The 18765-nt window shown below is 43.7% G+C and overlaps 1 protein-coding gene across 3 annotated transcripts in view; it reads left to right on the forward strand.

The window, feature by feature from the left end:
• The window catches only part of LOC147010513 (AT-rich interactive domain-containing protein 1A-like), a 123355-nt gene that overhangs the window by 1386 nt on the left and 103204 nt on the right, over positions 1 to 18765 (forward strand). For 2 of the 3 annotated variants that reach the window (XM_085859394.1, XM_085859395.1), the window contains exon 1: positions 1 to 95. This exon is cut by the window's left edge and continues 984 nt beyond it. The exons of the other annotated variant lie outside the window; for it this stretch is intronic. In XM_085859394.1, coding sequence (XP_085715520.1) covers positions 1 to 95 — 95 coding nt within the window. The remainder of the gene's footprint in view (positions 96 to 18765) is intronic. 3 annotated transcript variants of the gene reach the window in all.

Here is an 18765-nt window from a genome sequence, read left to right on the forward strand (position 1 = left end):
GGAAGGGCGGCGGCGTGGCCGGCCAGCCGGCCTGGCCTGGTGGAGGACAAAGGAGTCGTGCAGGACCGGGGGCTCTTAGCCCAGGGAGCAAGCAGGTGAGACCCTTGTGGGCGTCATTCCCACCTCCTGACGAGGGGCTTCAATCTCTCGTGTGTCGTGCGAGTCGTTGATTGCTTAAAAAAGGGGGTTTTATTGTCGCGTCCGGAGCCGTCGCCTTGCTCGTCATACCCCGTGTGCTATCCCTCTTCACACGCCCGATGCTCCTCGGATGAATGTCGATCCCAACCCGCAATTAACTTTCCTCCGTCGATGTGCAGAAAGCCGTGCTCTTCGTTGGACGGAACTCGTGCCGATGTACAAGTCGCGAATGACCGCTGTGGTCGTGCCCTCCCTCCCCTGCGACCTCGAGAGAGGCTCCGTGACCGTTCGGGAGTCCGATCGGGCCGCCCCCGGGTCTCGCCGTGATCGCCGCACTAATGACTCCCGATGCAGATGTAAACAAAGCCATGTGGGTGATGCGCACGTGGAGCTTTCATGGGGCAGTCTATTTTTCCCGTCCCAAAACAACGTCATCACGCTGAGGGCACGATTGGGGGAGTCGGGGGTGGGGGGCTCGGGAGGAAGCACGGCGTCTTGTTGCAATCACAGGCACATTCTTTTCGACGTTATTGAATGCTTTTCATACGAAATCTTAACGACGTGCTGTTTTTGTGGTGGATTTTTTTTGTGTGTGGTGTTTTGTTGGTGTGACTTGTTTTGTTTTTGTGTGGTGTTTTGGTGGTGTGACTTGTTTTGTTTTTGTGTGGTGTTTTGGTGGTGTGATTTGTTTTGATTTTGTGTGGTGTTTTAGTGTTTTTTTGTGTGTGGTGTTTTGGTGGTGTGACTTGTTTTGTTTTTGTGTGGTGTTTTGGTGGTGTGACTTGTTTTGTTTTTGTGTGGTGTTTTGGTGGTGTGATTTGTTTTGATTTTGTGTGGTGTTTGTGTTTTGTTTTTTGGTGGTGTGATTTGTTTTGTTTTTGTGTGTGGTGTTTTGGTGGTGTGACTTGTTTTGTTTTTGTGTGGTGTTTTGGTGGTGTGACTTGTTTTGTTTTTGTGTGGTGTTTTGGTGGTGTGATTTGTTTTGATTTTGTGTGGTGTGATTTGTTTTGATTTTGTGTGGTGTTTTGGTGGTGTGATTTGTTTTGTTTTTTGTGTGGTGTTTTGGTGGTGTGATTTGTTTTGTTTTTGTGTGGTGTTTTGGTGGTGTGATTTGTTTTGTTTTTGTGTGGTGTTTTGGTGGTGTGATTTGTTTTGTTTTTGTGTGGTGTTTTGGTGGTGTGATTTGTTTTGTTTTTGGTGGTGTGACTTGGTTTGATTTTGTGTGGTGTTTTGGTGGTGTGATTTGTTTTGTTTTTGTGTGGTGTTTTGGTGGTGTGATTTGTTTTGTTTTTGTGTGGCGTTTTGGTGGTGTGATTTGTTTTGTTTTTGTGTGGTGTTTTGGTGGTGTGATTTGTTTTGTTTTTGTGTGGTGTTTTGGTGGTGTGATTTGTTTTGTTTTTGGTGTTGTGATTTGTTTTGATTTTGTGTGGTGTTTTGGTGGTGTGATATGTTTTGTTTTTGTGTGGTGATTTGTTTTGTTTTTGTTTTGTGTTCTAGTGTTTTTTTTGGTGGTGTGATTTGTTTTGTTTTTGTGTGGTGTTTTAGTGGTTTTTTTATGTGGTGATTTGTTTTGTTTTTGTTTGGTGTTCTCGTGTTTTTTTTGGTGGCGTGATTTGTTTTGTTTTTGTGTGGTGTTTTAGTGTTTTTTTTTTCTGTGTGGTGTTTTGGTGGTGTGATTTGTTTTGTTTTTGTGTGGTATTTTGGTGGTGTGATTTGTTTTGTTTTTGTGTGGTGTTTTGGTGGTGTGACTTGTTTTGTTTTTGTGTGGTATTTTGGTGGTGTGACTTGTTTTGTTTTTGTGTGGTGTTTTGGTGCCGGGTGTGTTTTGCTTTGTTTTTTTGCGGTGTTTTGGTGCCGTGATTTGTTTTGTTTTTGTGCGGTATTTTGGTGGTGTGACTTGTTTTGTTTTTGTGTGGTGTTTTAGTGTTTTTTTTCTGTGTGTGGTGTTTTGGTGGTGTGTTTTGTTTTGTGTGGTGTTTTGTTGTTTTGTTTTTGGTGGTGTGACTTGTTTTGTTTTTGGTGGTGTGACTTGTTTTGTTTTTGGTGGTGTTTTGGTGTTTTGTTTTTGTGTGTGGTGTTTTGGTGGTGTGATTTGTTTTGATTTTGTGTGGTGTTTTGGTGGTGTGATTTGTTTTGTTTTTGTGTGGTGTTTGGTGGTGTGATTTGTTTTGATTTTGTTTGGTGTTTTGGTGGTGTGATTTGTTTTGTTTTGTGTGGTGTTTTGGTGTTTTGTTTTTGGTGGTGTGACTTTTGTTTTGTTTTTGTGTGGTGTTTTGGTGGTGTGATTTGTTTTGATTTTGTGTGGTGTGATTTGTTTTGTTTTTGTGTGGTGTTTTAGTGTTTTTTTGTGTGGTGATTTGTTTTGTTTTTGTTTGGTGTTCTAGTGTTTTTTTGTGTGGTGTTTTGGTGCTGTGATTTGTTTTGTTTTTGTGTGGTGTTTTAGTGTTTTTTTTTCTGTGTGGTGTTTTGGTGGTGTGATTTGTTTTGTTTTTGTGTGGAGTTTTAGTGTTTTTTTTTTTCTGTATGGTGTTTGGGTGGTGTGATTTGTTTTGTTTTTGTGTGGTGTTTTAGTGTTTTTTTGTCTGTGTGTGGTGTTTTGCTGGTGTCATTTGTTTTGTTTTTGTGTGGATCTTTGGTGTTTTTTGTGTGGTGTTTTAGTGCCTGGTGTGATTTGTTTTGTTTTTGTGTGGTGTTTTGATGGTGTGACTTGTTTTGTTTGTGTTGTGTTTTGGTGTTTTTTTGTGTGTGTGGTGTTTTTGGTGTTTTTTTTGTGTGGTGTTTTGGTGCCTTGTGTGTTTTGTTTTGTTTTTGTGTTTTGGTGTTTTTTGTGTGTGGTGTTTTGGTGGTGTGTTTTGTTTTGTTTTTGTGTGGTGTTTTGGTGGTGTGATTTGTTTTGTTTTGGTGGTGTGATTTGTTATGATTTTGGTGGTGTGACTTGTTTTGTTTTTGGTGGTGTTTTGGTGTTTTGTTTTTGTGTGTGGTGTTTTGGTGGTGTGTTTTGTTTTGATTTTGTGTGGTGTTTTGGTGGTGTGATTTGTTTTGTTTTTGTGTGGTGTTTGATGGTGTGATTTGTTTTGATTTTGTGTGGTGTTTTGGTGTTTTGTTTTTGGTGGTGTGACTTTTGTTTTGTTTTTGTGTGGTGTTTTGGTGGTGTGATTTGTTTTGATTTTGTGTGGTGTGATTTGTTTTGATTTTGTGTGGTGTGATTTTTGTTTTTGTGTGGTGTTTTAGTGTTTTTTGTGTGGTGATTTGTTTTGTTTTTGTTTGGTGTTCTAGTGTTTTTTGGTGGTGTGATTTGTTTTGTTTTTGTGTGGTGTTTTAGTGTTTTTTTTTTCTGTGTGGTGTTTTGGTGGTGTGATTTGTTTTGTTTTTGTGTGGTGTTTTAGTGTTTTTTGTCTGTGTGTGGTGTTTTGCTGGTGTCATTTGTTTTGTTTTTGTGTGGAGCTTTGGTGTTTTTTTGTGTGGTGTTTTAGTGCCTGGTGTGATTTGTTTTGTTTTTGTGTGGTGTTTTGATGGTGTGACTTGTTTTGTTTGTGTTGTGTTTTGGTGTTTTTTGTGTGTGTTGTGTTTTGGTGTTTTTTTGTGTGGTGTTTTGGTGCCTTGTGTGTTTTGTTTTGTTTTTGTGTTTTGGTGTTTTTTGTGTGTGGTGTTTTGGTGGTGTGTTTTGTTTTGTTTTTGTGTGGTGTTTTGGTGGTGTGATTTGTTTTGTTTTGGTGGTGTGATTTGTTATGATTTTGGTGGTGTGACTTGTTTTGTTTTTGTGTGGTGTTTTAGTGTTTTTTTTTTCTGTGTGTGGTGTTTTGGTGGTGTGTTTTGTTTTGTTTTGTGTGGTGTTTTGGTGTTTTGTTTTTGGTGGTGTGACTTGTTTTGTTTTTGGTGGTGTTTTGGTGTTTTGTTTTTGTGTGTGGTGTTTTGGTGGTGTGACTTGTTTTGTTTTTGGTGGTGTGTTTTAATTTGTTTTGTTTTGTGTGGTGTTTTGGTGTTTTTATTTTTGTGCGTGGTGTTTTGGTGGTGTGACTTGTTTTGTTTTTGGTGGTGTTTTGTTTTGTTTTTGTGTGGTGTTTTGGTGTGGTGTTTTGGTGTTTTGTTTTTGTGTGGTGTTTTGGTCTTTTGTTTTGTTTTTGTGTGTTTTTTGCAGCTGTTTTGTTTTTGTCTGGTGTTTTGGTGGTTTGTTTTGTGTGGTGTTTTGTTTTGTTTTGTGTGGTGTTTTGTTGTGTGTTTTGTTTTTGTGTGTGGTGTTTTGGTGGTGTGACTTTTTTTGATTTTGGTGGTGTTTTGTTTTGTTTTTGTTTGGTGTTTTGTTTTTGTGTGGTGTTTTGATGTTTTGTTTTTGTGTGGTGTGACTTGTTTTGTTTTTGGTTGTGTTTTGTTTTGTTTTTGTGTGGTGTTTTGGTGGTGTGATTTGTTGTTTTTGGTTTGTTTTGTTGTGTGTTTTGTTTTTGTCTGGTGTTTTGGTGGTGTGATTTGTTTTTGGTTTGTTTTGTTGTGTGTTTTGTTTTTGTGTGGTGTTTTAGTGTTTTGTTTTTGTGTGGTGTTTGGGTGGTGTCACTTGTTTTGTTTTTGGTGGTGTTTTGTTTTGTTTTTGTGTGGTGTTTTGGTGTTTTTTGTTTTTGTGTTTTGTTTTTGTCTGGTGTTTTGGTGGTGTGATTTGTTGTTTTTGGTTTGTTTTGTTGTGTGTTTTGTTTTTGGTTTGTTTTGTTGTGTGTTTTGTTTTTGGTGTGTTGTTTTTGTCGCTTTTTCCGTTGATAAATTTTACATCAATTTGGTTTCATTCCCAGGTGTTGGAGAAGCTGTTTCATTTTGTTGACCTTTTCCACGCAAATGTTTTTGTTTTTATTTTTATTTGTGTTGAAAAACAACTCACGGCCAAGCTTTAATTGCATGTTTTTCATAAAGATTTTCAAGATGTGCGGTCCTTCCCACGTTGCTGTCCTGTTTAAGGCCATGGCATTTTCCTTGTGCATTCTTCATCTCCCCATGTGTTGTCATTGTGGACCCCAGGTATTGATTTTTTTTTCCCTTGTGGACCCCAGGTATTGATTTTCCTTTGTGGACTCCCACCGATTGATTTTTTTTTTTTTCCTTGTGGACCCCAGGTATTGATTTTCCTTTGTCGATCCCACCGATTGATTTTTCTTTGTGGACCCCACCGATTGATTTACCTTTGTGGACCCCACCGATTGATTTTTCTTTGTGGACCCCACCTGTTGATTTACCTTTGTGGACCCCGCCTGTTGATTTTGCCTGTGGACCCCCGCCTGTTGATTTTGCCTGTGGACCCCACCTGTTGATTTTGCCTTTGGACCCCACTGATTGATTTTTTTTTTATCCTTTGTGCACCCCACCGATTGTTTTTTTAAATTTTTTTTTCCTTTGTGGACCCTGAATGTTGATTTTGCTTGTGGACCACACCTGTTGATTTTGCTTGTGAACCTCACCTGTTGATTTTGCTTGTGGACCCCGCCTGTTGATTTTGCTTGTGGACCTCCGCCTGTTTATTTTTCTTGTGGACCCCCGCCTGTTGATTTTGCTTGTGGACCTCCGCCTGTTGATTTTTCTTGTGGACCCCCGCCTGTTGATTTTTCTTGTGGACCCCCGCCTGTTGATTTTTCTTGTGGACCCCCGCCTGTTGATTTTTCTTGTGGACCCCCGCCTGTTGATTTTTCTTGTGGACCCCCGCCTGTTGATTTTTCTTGTGGACCCCGCCTGTTGATTTTTCTTCTGGACCCCCGCCTGTTGATTTTGCTTGTGGACCCCCGCCTGTTGATTTTTCTTGTGGACCCCCGCCTGTTGATTTTTCTTGTGGACCCCCGCCTGTTTATTTTTCTTGTGGACCCCCGCCTGTTGAATTTTCTTGTGGACCCCCGCCTGTTGATTTTTCTTGTGCACCCCCGCTTGTCGATTTTGCTTGTGCACCCCATCAAGTGATTTTAAAAAATTATTATTTATTTATTTGTATATTTATTTGTTTATTTATTTATTTCCTTCTGGACCCCATTTATTGTTTTTTTCCTTCTCGACTCCTTTATTGTTTTTTATTCTGCAGCCCATGCATTAACTGTTCTTGTATGTATTGATTGTCCTTGTGGACCCCGCATGTTGAGTGTCCTTGTGGACCCCGCGTGTTGAGTGTCCTTGTGGACCCCGCATGCTGAGTGTCCTTGTAGAACCCACATGTTGATTTTTCTTGTGGACCCCGCGTGCTGAGTGTCCTTGTGGACCCCGTGTGTTGAGTGTCCTTGTGGACCTCGCGTGTTGGGTGTCCTTGTGGACCCCGCGTGTTGGGTGTCCTTGTGGACCCCGCGTGTTGGGTGTCCTTGTGGACCCCGCGTGCTGGGTGTCCTTGTGGACCCCGCGTGCTGAGTGTCCTTGTGGACCCCGCGTGCTGAGTGTCCTTGTGGACCCTGCGTGTTGGGTGTCCTTGTGGACCCCGCGTGTTGGGTGTCCTTGTGGACCCCATGTGTTGATTGTCCTTGTGCGCCCCCACGTGCCGTCCTTGGAGTCCAATCTATTTTCATTGTGACGCGTGTTTTGAAGTTCAAATTTGTGATAATCAGGCCACTTCACTGGATCATTTTTATTCTTTTCCCTTGCACACAGTAGTGTGAATGAATATGAAGACAGAGGAAAGGGGTATCTGAGGGGGAGAGATGATTGTCCTTATATGGTGTTCTCGAGAGGTTTGGTTCATTGGAAATTGTCTCATGTTGTCGTTTAACTGCGTTTTATCAAATCGGAAATTTCCTTATTTTAATTTTGACGATCTGTGCACGGCAATAAGGGTTAAGCTTTATATCACAACTTAGAAGAGACTCATTTCTTCTTTTCCTCACATTGCACATCAGAGGTAACTTGGAAACAATGGTGACAAGGTCAGAAGAACGGCACATGTTCTGAATGTTGAGCAGTCTTTGCTCGATGTGTAATAATTTCTCTTTCACCCACCTGGGGGGGCCGGGGGGGGGGGAATTGGTGGTGCCCATGACAAGGTCGTGAACGTTTCCATGTCACAAATTCTCCTGGACAGGTCACAGAGACGCCTTATGATGTTGCTGTGGCGGCCGTTAGTCTGGGTAGAAATTTGGAATTCGGCCTCGGTTATAGCATGTAACGGCCAAATCTTTATTAATCGGTACCATGGCATGTTTCATATCCTCAAGTGAATCGTAGTTGTTCAGACAGTGGGCTCATCATCCCCTCCAAACCACATAAGGCTTATTGACACAACTCACTCACTCTCTCTCTGGCTGTGACACACCAGGATGAGTTCATATGCCCATGCCAGACATTGAACCTCGATTATGACAGCTCAAAGAGAAGAGTGCGACCTGTGTGCATGTTCCTGTGCCTGTCACTTTTTTATGTTTTTTTAAACATCTAATTACCTCCACTGCCAAAGGTGGATGGAGGTTATGTTTCCAGCCCCTGTCTGTCTGTCTGTCTGTCTGTCTGTCTGTCTTTTTGCTTGTTTGTCTGTGAGCAGGATATCTCAAAAAGTCGTGGATGGATTCGGACGAAATTTGGTGGACAAGTTGTGTGTCGAACAAGGAAGGAACAATTCGATTTTGGTGAAGATTCCAATCTGGATCTGACAATTGTTTTTTATTATTATTATTATTATTATTATTATTATTATTATTATTGTTATTATTATTATATATATTTAATGTGATTCTTCACTATTGAGTGGTAGGGCCAAAAACTGTATATACATCATGATATCTCAAAAGGTTTTGGATGAGTTGTGCCAAAACCAGGTGGGATGAGTTTGTTATGTGACATGAACAATCCCATTTGATTTTGGTTCAGGTCCGCATCCAGATCCAGCCTATTCAGCTTGGTGGAGGTATGCACTCTACCGAGTGCCGTTCTAGTTTGTACAGTATCATCCATACTTTGTGATTTGAGTAAACCTCGATGAAGCAAATGAAGGTGTCTCTGATTTACTTGGTGTTGTTTTCAAATTGTTTGTCATCTTGATTTGTGAATTTATGCAGGTTGATGTTTTATGTGTTCTTTTTTTTTTTTTAAAGAATCAAAGAAATCTGTGATGACGTCAAGTATTTGTCACTCTTCCTAACGGAGTGCTGGGTGAATGTCCCAACAAAAAGTGAAAAACTCAAACATTTTTGCTTTTGTCTTGCTCGAATACAGAGAATACTCTTTCCTTTGTACGTTTTCTGCACATTGGGATTTGTGGAGATGTTTCAGAAGGGAGATCAATGCAGAAGTGGTTTTGTTTCTTGAAATAATAGATGCTCGTAAATTTGCAAAATCTGGTCACTTCCTTTACTGGACATCCGGTGGGCAAACATCTGGGTTGTCTCAGTGGATGAATATTTCGGCTTTTGCAGATTCCCGGACTTGTTGGTTTTCCAGTATTACGAAGAAACTGTCCAAAAGGTCGTTATGTAATTTTTCTTGTTTGAGATTTGTTTTTGTTTTTTTGTTTTTTTTTTTTGGGCCATCATGTGAAAACATCTTGCCTATGAACCTTCAATACATCGTGACCTGGTTTGAGGAATTTTTGAGTTGTGTAAGGGATATTGATTAATTACCTCCACCACCGAAGGTGGAAGGAGGTTATGTTTTCACCCCTTTCTGTCTGTTTGTCTTTATGCAGGATATCTCAAAAAGTTGTCGATGGATCCGGATGACATTTTGTGGACAGGTTCGGTGTGTGACAAAGACAAATTGATTATATTTTGGTGATTATCCGGATCCGGATTCGATTTCGAGAATTTTTAAAGTGATTCTTCACCATTGAGAGATAGGGCCAAAAACAATGTATAGCAAGATATCTCAAAAAGTCGTTGACTGATTCAGATGAAACTTGGTGGACAGGCTGGGTGTGTGACAAGGAAGAATTGATTCAATTTTGGTGAAGATCCGGATTTGGATCTGGTAATTTTTTAGGTGATTCTTCACCATTGAGATAAAGGGCGAAACCGATATATATCAACCTCGAGTCAACCTCAACCTGTTTGCTTTCAAACCTCGAGTTAGATTCTGCAGTCGGTCCAGACGGCATCAGCCCACGTGTCCTCAAAGCTTGCTCTTCTGCTCTTGCTCACCCTCTCTCTGTTCTATTCACCCTCTCATTTGCCCAAGGTCATCTGCCATCTGCTTGGAAATCTGCTAACATCACTGCCCTGCATAAAAAAGGTGCAAAAACAGATCCCTGTAACTACAGACCAATCAGCCTCCTCCCAATCATCAGCAAGGTTATGGAATCCATCATCGCTTCAGACATGAAATCCTACCTCTTCTCCAATGGCTTAATTTCCAATCATCAATTTGGTTTCAAACCAGGTCACTCTACCCTGGATATGCTGCTTCTGCTCTCCCATCAATGGATGGAGGTCCTCAATGCCAGACAGGAAATCTGAGCCGTATCCCTGGACATATCACGTGCTTTTGACACAGTCTGGCATCCTGCACTACTCACCAAACTCTTCCCATGGTATTCAAGGCCATCTCCACTCATGGCTTGCAGACGTCCTCTCCTGTCGCAGTCAACGTGTGGCCCTAAATGGAGTTCTTTCATCCCCTCTTCCTGTGCAGGCTGGAGTTCCTCAAGGTAGCGTTCTGGGCCCTGTTCTTTTTCTGGTTTTCATCAATGATCTCTCCGACTCTCTGGAAAATCCTCTATTTCTCTTTGCCGACGATTCTACCGTCTGCCGTACCCTCTGTCATCCCTCAGACTGGCAAGCAGCAGCTTGTTCGCTCACTGCAGATCTGGATAAAATCACAAACTGGTCCAACACGTGGAACACGTCTTTCAATCCAGACAAATCTCACACTCTCACTATGTCTCTTCGAAAGGACCGTTTAGAACCCCCCCCCCATCCACTTTCTCAACTCCCGCCCCTCTTGTCTCATGCCCCCTTGCTGTGAGTTGTGTGTTAGCTCTCATACGAGCCTTGACAAGGTATACAAAATATATATATATATATATATATATATATATCAGGCTATCTCAAAAAAGTTGTGGACGGATTCGGCCAAAACTTGGTGGACACGTCGGGTGTGTTGCAAGGACGAATTGATTAAATTTTGGTGAAGATCTGAATCCGAATCTGGATACGAGAGTTATTTAATTTTTAAAGTGATTCTTCACCATTGATAGATCGGGCCAAAATCGATATAGTACTGTATAGCATGATAGTTCAAAAATATATTGGTCCCAATATGTTCTCGTGGATCAGGCATTGCGTGGCAGAGGTATGCGCTCTACCGAGTGCTTTCTAGTTTTGTTGTATTTATTTGTCTTGAGGAAATTTTGGGGATTTTTTTTTTTGTTAGAACATCCTTTTCATAACTCGCATCTTTCATCCTATACCATGTTGCACCAAAGGCATTTGACAGTTAACCACGATGTGCAAACCGGAACGTGAAGACCAGACCAGGTAGAGCAGGTAGACCCCCACCCCCTGCACCCACACCTCCAACTCCTCCAAAAACTTGTTAATAAGCCAAATCATTTTTTGCGTATCATTCATGAGAGTTGTATTAATTATTTTAAGAGGTGCTCAATTATCAGAAGCCGAGTTGGATTTGAACCCATAATCTCCAAAATGCAAACTTTCAGCATCCTTAGGTCACAACAAATTGCTGTCATCCCTAAAGTGTACTTTGGGGGATGTTTGTTAATGATTTGGAAAAAATGGTTCTTTGGTTGAAGTGTGACTGACAGGATGGGTAAACGATGGATTTTAGTAACGAAAATTTGACGAGTGTGTTTTACCGCCATGGGAAGCAAGTTGCAGCTGACGTTTCAAACACAAGTCCTTCATAAAGCTCCGTCAAAGAGCTCGCACTGGAAACGTCGGTTGCACCATATTTTCCAACTCGTAAACATGCTCTTATGAACGGTGGGATGTTAAAATCCGTTGTTCTTGTCAGCCAAGGCAGCCCGGCAGGCAGCCTTCACAGAGACTAGTGCATTGACAGCCTTCAGGTTGTTGGTGCAGGCAGGTGAGTGTTTTGTATTATACCTTGTTGAAAAGCAGTCGTCATGCATGAAGGATACATCTTTTAATTTCCATCTTCCAATCGGTAATTGCCTTGATTCTCTGCACTGGATTCTTCTGTTTTTTTTCCCCCCAATGTTTGGGAAATGCTCAACAAATGCAAACCTGAATTATTATTTTTTTGTGTGTGTGAAATTGTCTTCACTAGTGATAGGAGGTCTGCATCTAGGGAGATGTAAAGTCCAATTGCCTCGCGCGTGCTTGCTGTTTTGGAGTACAGAACGGGTGCTGGACGTGTCTATGGCACAAGGCTCGGTATAGGGTGACGCGACCTTGCCGTATGCAGATTAGCCACGTGCTCGCCTGCCTTATTATCCTGTCTGACGGGAACCCCAGAGACTCTGCATTCTTGGCAGCATAGGAATGAAACTGGGTCATTCATCGTGAGGCGCGCAGCCTGCAAACAGCGCCCAGCTGCAAGCACGCGCCCGAGCTGTCCCCGGGCCCACCCCCACAACCCTGCTGCCCGGTTCAGGTGCTTTTCACTGGTTCTGCTGCAGCAATCTGTGGCGCCAAAAATGCAGTGTGTTCCATGACAAAATTGATGAAGAAAATTAGGATGGATGGACGAGAAATGGGGAGACAAGTTAAAAAAAAATATACAATTGTCAAATAATAATTGAGAACAAATTTGCTTCCGATTTGAGATAAAATTCTATATCTTAAAAAAAAAATATTTTTATGACGTCAATGCCATTTAAATTATGGGAATGTGCAAAAGCTGTTCATGCCTGCCGTGCAAAAGCTGCATGCCTGACCATGGAGCAAAGGCAAAGATGGATTTGATTGAAACAGTCGGGCATTAGAAATAATGAAGCAATTGAACCCGACCAATGGCAACGATGTCAACTTGAGCCTCGTGCGTGGTTCTCCAGAAGCAAAAGTGTTTAACAACAGAACTCCACTGGACCTCTCCTTGCTGCAAAGCACGGAATGGAAGGGGAAAACAAAATGGCTGGCCGAGGATTATTTATTTATTTATTTATTTTTCTACTGTTGGCAATTGCAGCTGAATTTTTGTTGTCTCGTGTTGTCTCTCTGTGTCTCTTTTTCCTCTTTCTTTGTTTTTTTAATTTATTTTTGCTCTCTCTCTCTCTCTTTTGCTGTCTTCTTCTCCATGCTCCCCTCCCGTCTCTCTGTCTCTGCCTCTGTCTCTCCCTCCCTTTCGCTCTCTTTTCTCGCCCTTCACTCTCTCCCTCTCTCTCCCTCCCTCCTCTCTCTCTCTTTCTGTCTTCTACTCTCCCTCTCCCTCTCCCTCTCTCTCTTTCTGTCTACTGCTCTCTCTCTCTCCCTTTCTGTCTACTGCTCTCTCTCTCTCTTTCTGTCTTCTGCTCTCCCTCTCCCTCTCCCTCTCTCTTTCTGTCTACTGCTCTCTCTCTCTCCCTTTCTGTCTTCTGCTCTCTCTCTCCCTCTCCCTCTCTCTTTCTGTCTTCTGCTCTCTCTCTCCCTCTCTCTCTCTTTCTGTCTTCTGCTCTCTCTCTCCCTCTCTCTCTTTCTGTCTTCTGCGCTCTCTCTCTCTCTCTTTCTGTCTTCTGCTCTCTCTCTTTCTGTCTTCTGCTCTCTCCCCTCTCTCTCTCTCTCTCTCTCTCTTTCTATCTTCTGCTCTCTCTCTCTCTCTCTCTCTCTCTTTCTGTCTTCTGCTCTCTCTCTCTCTCTTTCTGTCTTCTGCTCTCTCTCTCTCTCTCTCTTTCTGTCTTCTGCTCTCTCTCTCTCTCTCTCTCTCTCTCTCTCTCTCTCTCTCTCTCTCTCTCTCTCTCTCTCTCTCTCTCTCTCTCTCTCTCTCTCTCTCTCTCCCCCCTCTCTCTCTTTCTGTCTTCTGCACTCTCTCTTTCTGTCTTCTTCTCTCTCCCCCCCTCTCTCTCTTTCTGTCTTCTGCCTTCTGTGCTCTCTCTCTTTCTCTCTCTTTCTCTCTCTCTCTCTTTCTCCCTCTCTCTCTCTCTCTCTTTATAATCTTCCTCTCTCTTTCTTTATCTCTTTCTTTCTCTTTATTTGTGGCTTTCTTTGATTCTCATGTTCAGCCACATCTTTCAAGTTACAAATACAACCTTGCATTGGGGGTAACATAGGCTATGTGGCCTCGGCCTCATGCGGGTTGTGGGGGAGGGAGGTGGGGGAGTTGGCGTAACTTCTGTCTGTAACTATATACCGTGTCGTGCCACTTGGTGGTGGTGGCAAAGGGTATTACCATTTCCTCTTTTACCTGGGCAACACTGAGGTTAAAGCACTTTTCACATGGGTAATTGTAATTTTGTACCCCTTCATTTCCACCCCCCTCCCCCCCCCCCCGAGAAAAAATGTTTTTATTCTAGCGGGAAGGGACATCAGGACGAATGATGGGGAAAGGGGCGGGCAGAGTGGGGGGTGAGGTTGTGGTGAGGATGAGGGATTAAAGCACTTTTTGCACCGGTAAATTTGTCCTCATTTCCTTCTTCTCACCCAAAAGTTTTGGCAAACATCCCGACTAATTGGTCTGTCAGTGAAGCGACGGGTAGGCTCTGCTAGTCTAATATAATTTATCTTGTGGCCCGAGAACGAAACACAAAATATACATCCTTAGACATATTTACCTGTTGCTTTGCTGATGGATGTAATGAAGAGACAACATCTTGTACTTCCTAAACATTGCTGTATTCACCCTATCATTTGCCCGAGTACATCTTTCATCTGCTTGGAAGTCAGCTAACATCACCTTCGTCAGCCAACTTCTTCTTTTTAGCAGTTACAATTATTCCCATGCTCTTGTGAGGTTGGCCTGGTGGAAGGTTGGCTCAAGTATTTCGCGAACTGGCTGGCCAGGCCTGAAGTTTGACTAAGATTAGGGCAGGAATTTGTAATTTGGCCAGGTTTCCGGCAAAAGCTCGCCTACTCTTCGCGAAGGCAGCATGGGATCTTTAACATCCATAAACTAACGCCAGCAGATGGGACTCTCGTGCATCCGGACGGCACACACATCGTTGAATCGCTCTGCCTGTGAAACACCGAGATGGCAGTTTATAGCTTGGTCAAGTTTCGAACCCAGGCTAGACAGCTTGGAGGCGAGTGTGAGTACCTCTTGGCCATCTTGCCACCCTTTTCATCGGCCAAGTTTGCTGCATATATATGGAGGTAGAAAAAAAAAATCACTTCCACTTTGCTGCAAAGCTCTGTCGTTTGCTAATTGGTTCATATTGAGTGAAATGAAACGTTTTGAAAATTCTAAATTCTACCCACTCACATTTCAACAACACCATAATGCATATCGTTAAGTTGTTTAAACTTTCCTTTTCAGTTTTTCATCAATCACAATGATTAGTCATATTACTTATCTGCATATGTGCTGTTTAAGTTAATAACACATCATTATTGTCAAATATCCGACCTTTCACATTTAATTGAAGAACTATTGAAATTGATATAGATCAGTGCGGGCCCGTAGGTGCGTGCCAGTATGTGCAGCTTCGTTCCTTCACTCTCGTAAACGACGACTGGATTGGGGCATTATTTCGATGAGACCGGACCAACCGTATCATAAATGGCCATAACTTGGGAAACACCTGGGAAACATACTCAGGTCCCAAGCGTCAATTGTGACGTCATATCAAACGAAGAAGAAGAACAAGAATTGTGAGGCCCCCCCTCTCGCCCCCCCCTCTCGCCCCCCTCTCTCGCCCGCCTCTCTCGCCCGCCTCTCTCGCCCACCTCTCTCGCCCCCCTCCCTCTCTCGCCTCTCCTCCCTCGCCTCTCCTCCCTCGCCTCTCCTCCCTCGCCTCTCCTCCCTCGCCTCTCCTCCCTCGCCTCTCCTCCCTCGCCTCTCCTCCCTCGCCTCTCCTCCCTCGCCTCTCCTCCCTCGCCTCTCCTCCCTCGCCTCTCCTCCCTCGCCTCTCCTCCCTCGCCTCTCCTCCCTCGCCTCTCATCCCTCGCCTCTCCTCTCTCGCCTCTCCTCTCTCGCCTCTCCTCTCTCGCCTCTCCTCTCTCGCCTCTCCTCTCTCGCCTCTCCTCTCTCGCCTCTCCTCTCTCGCCTCTCCTCTCTCGCCTCTCCTCTCTCGCCTCTCCTCTCTCGCCTCTCCTCTCTCGCCTCTCCTCTCTCGCCTCTCCTCTCTCGCCTCTCCTCTCTCCCCCTCCTCTCTCCCCCCTCCTGTCTCGCCCCTCCTCTCTCGCCCCTCTCTCTGTAAATGTATTCACAAATGTCTACCAAGCACAACAATCTATCTATAATTCCAGCAATGTCTGTCTATCTGTCTGTTTGGCTGCGACCGCCGTTTCTCGACGACCGCCGCTCCGATCTGGTTGAAACTTGCCAGGAATATTGCCAGGGACCCGCGGATGTGCATTTTTGAGGGTTGATATTAATTGGACAAGCGGTTCCAAAGTTACGGCCATTTATCTGTCGACCAATGACAAAACACGGTGCTATGACGCCACAATTACTGTTTATTTATTTATTATTATTTTTTTGCACGATTGACTGTCCAATCTGATTGAAACTTGCCAGAAATATTGCTGGGGACCCGCGGATGTGCCTTTTCGAGGTTTGATATTAATCGGACGAGCGGTTCCTAAGTTACGGCCATTTATCTGTCGAACAATGAGAAGAGACTTCTTTTATTTCTTGATTGATTTCTTTTATTTGACACATGTAGAAAGACAGACAGACAGACAGACACAGAGATTTCTGGAATTATAGATAGATAATATCACCTTCATCAACCATCCTTACTGCTTATAACTGTATATAGTGCGAGTAAAAGAAATCAATTCCGATTTATTGCGAAGCTCTTTTTATCCGCTGTGTCGGTAATGAGTTTTTGGTTACAATTTTGTCGGTTGTGTCGGTAACCTGTGTCGGTTACAATTTTTTCTTTTATAGTGTCGGTAATGAGTTCCCTTGCAAGCTATTGATGCACGAGGGGGAAAGGGGAACAGCTGATTGTGTGGAAGCACCCAAACCAGTGCCACAGGCCATACAGCTCCCACTCACACCCTTTCCCCCCTTCCTAAACATGATTAATAGTAAATGTCGTAATTTTGAACTTACCCTGTGCATTGGCAAGCCCCAGATCTGACCTTCCCATCGGTGTTAAGAAGCACCCAAACCAGATACGGTGTCTCCCTCTGCGAAGTCTGCCTGAATGTTGGTAATGACGGCATCGTCTTTCCAATTGCAGGCATCCATTAAATAAATCATCAAGCATGTCATTTTCACACAGATAATCCCGCAAGGTTCAACGTCCACTTACTGGCGGATGAATGAGGAGGTCGGGTAGAACACACCCATCCACAGGCCTTGCACTAGCCCACATCGTTGGGATTTTTTTTTACAGAACAGGCTGCAACATATAAACTTTTTAGGCGAGTTGATCAGAAAGTTTTCCAAATTTTTCTTTGTGCAGAGGCATGCACCTTTATCTCAGGTACTTTTTCAAGTATTGTCGGCTTGTTTTAGAAGCTTTGTGAGCCATTTCACGGAACAATCCTCATCTGGCACGCATAATATATGTTCCCTGTCCCGATGACTATTGTTGCTTGGGGTTTTTGTGTGCACGTCGAGTGTTCTGGGGTGGATTATTTAGCTATTTAGTGATGGATGGTCCTTGGAGACTGATGCCAGGAAAGTCGAACAGATCTTTCCTTTGGTTTCCAACATGGAGAAACTCCAACGAGATTTGTTGCCCATGGTAGATCCCCTGTTTGAAAAGGATTGGGCCGGAGAATGAATCCTTGGGGAATGCACTGCATATTTAATCTTCCCAGTAACGTTTGGTGCCAATTTCAATGGCCGTGGGTTTGACTCGTGCTGTGGTTATAATTTCCCAAATCCGAACCATGCAGCAGGTTTATACGCCAATGGTGAGAAAACTGTTTTGTTTTGTTTTCAATGGAAGGGGTGGAGAGAACAAGGAAGCAACACATTGATGGTTCTTTATCCATTCAAAATCCCCACATGCCCATGACACTGCAACAGCTTAAAGCGGTAACTGAATCACTCACACCATGAAAAATAAGACTGGGATAGAGGTCACAAGACAGAAAAAACTGGTTCCCATGTGATGCGTGGGATGGCAACTAACAGCTCGGCATGCATTGCACAGGCACGTGTTGGTCGGTCGACTCCACGGTTGGGGTGGGGATCGGACGGGATTACCGGCGCTATCTCAGCGCGGATGGGGGAAATTGTTGATGCTCGGGGTGGAGAGCGAGAATGGCGGATGCTCCGTCCCGCTATCGGGGCCTTGGGACCACACCGACTCCGGCGTACTCTCGCCCCTGAGCCCTCTTCCCCCTCCCTGCTTCACTCCGCGACTTGTCCCTCGACCCAGCAACGACAACCTCAACGACGACCTTCGTCTTCACTCGACCAGCCCAGCCAGCACAGCACCCACCACACGCGAGTCGCCTTGTGCTTGTGTCTTTATAGACCGGGGGGAGGAGCGTGTATGCTAATTCGTGGATCAAAACGCGCTTGGGGGCGGGGCCACGCCACCCGACGTTTAGCCATTGGTCGGGCAAAAAGGGGCGTGAGCCTCTCCTGATCCGATTTCCCTCCTAAAAGGAGTCCACATGCATCGCGCTTGGGGGCGGGGCCACACCGCCTGATGCTCGCCCATTGGACGGAGAAAAAGGGGGCGTGAGCCTCCCCTGATCCGATTTCCTCTCCCGTAAAGGCATCCATTTGTACTCGCGGCTCGACGCGTTTGGCAACAATCACTGAATGGGCCCTGGACAGCACGACGTTCGGTGTTGACAGGTTGTGTGGTTGGTGGTTGTGGAAGGAGAAAGGTGAAGGTGGTGGGGGTTTGCTGTGGTGGTTTGGTTGTTGGCAGGCATCGTTTGAGAATGGTGGTGAAGCGGTGTTTGCGGGATGGAGTTGTGGAGGTAAAGAGGCGAAGGTGGCGGTGTTTGGGTTGTTGGGGGATTACTGGTCCAAAATAACGATAGAGAAAGAAAAACTGTTAACTCAAAGAGTCGCAGCCCGGATGAATCACACATATTCCCTCTAAACAACGGGTGTGGACTAACTACACATGAACTTATCGATATATCTAACCTGAGGACCTTTCTGGTGTATTGCAAATTTCCACAGCCGTAACAATATATATGAAGATGGTAAGATTAATGCATGAAATTTCAATATTTCGTGTGACCACATTTTTCATGCAAAATAACATTCCTTTTTGGAATGCTTTCCTACAATTTCTGGAGAAATTCCATTGGGTAGTTGTTCCATGCTGTCCGCAATGTTTTTCATAACTAGGGGACCAAGCCATCCTGCCCAGGATCCTGTTGTTTTTGTATGGATTCTTTTTACTAGAATGGAAGACCCGTCACTTCAAGAGAAAATAATTAATTCACTTTCAAAAATTAAAAAATAAATTTTAATTCACCTTCACCCTTTAAAAAAATCGTGTGATTGAAATATTGCAATATCAGCTGCTTTTTTGTGTTCATATCCTTTTCTCACCTGTGTTGACAAACTTGAGGGTTTAGGAGTAGTTACTGGATATACAGACATACAGACACTGCTGTTATATACTATATAGAGCGACCTGCTTTGTGATGCTTTCAAAGGTGGTGTATAATCAGAAATGCTGTTTCATAGGGTGGTATGAATAAAGTG

Source organism: Eptatretus burgeri, chromosome 16 (genome assembly GCF_056783735.1).
Source record: "Eptatretus burgeri isolate ZD-2024b chromosome 16, Ebu_testis_v1, whole genome shotgun sequence".
NCBI lineage: Eukaryota > Metazoa > Chordata > Myxini > Myxiniformes > Myxinidae > Eptatretus > Eptatretus burgeri.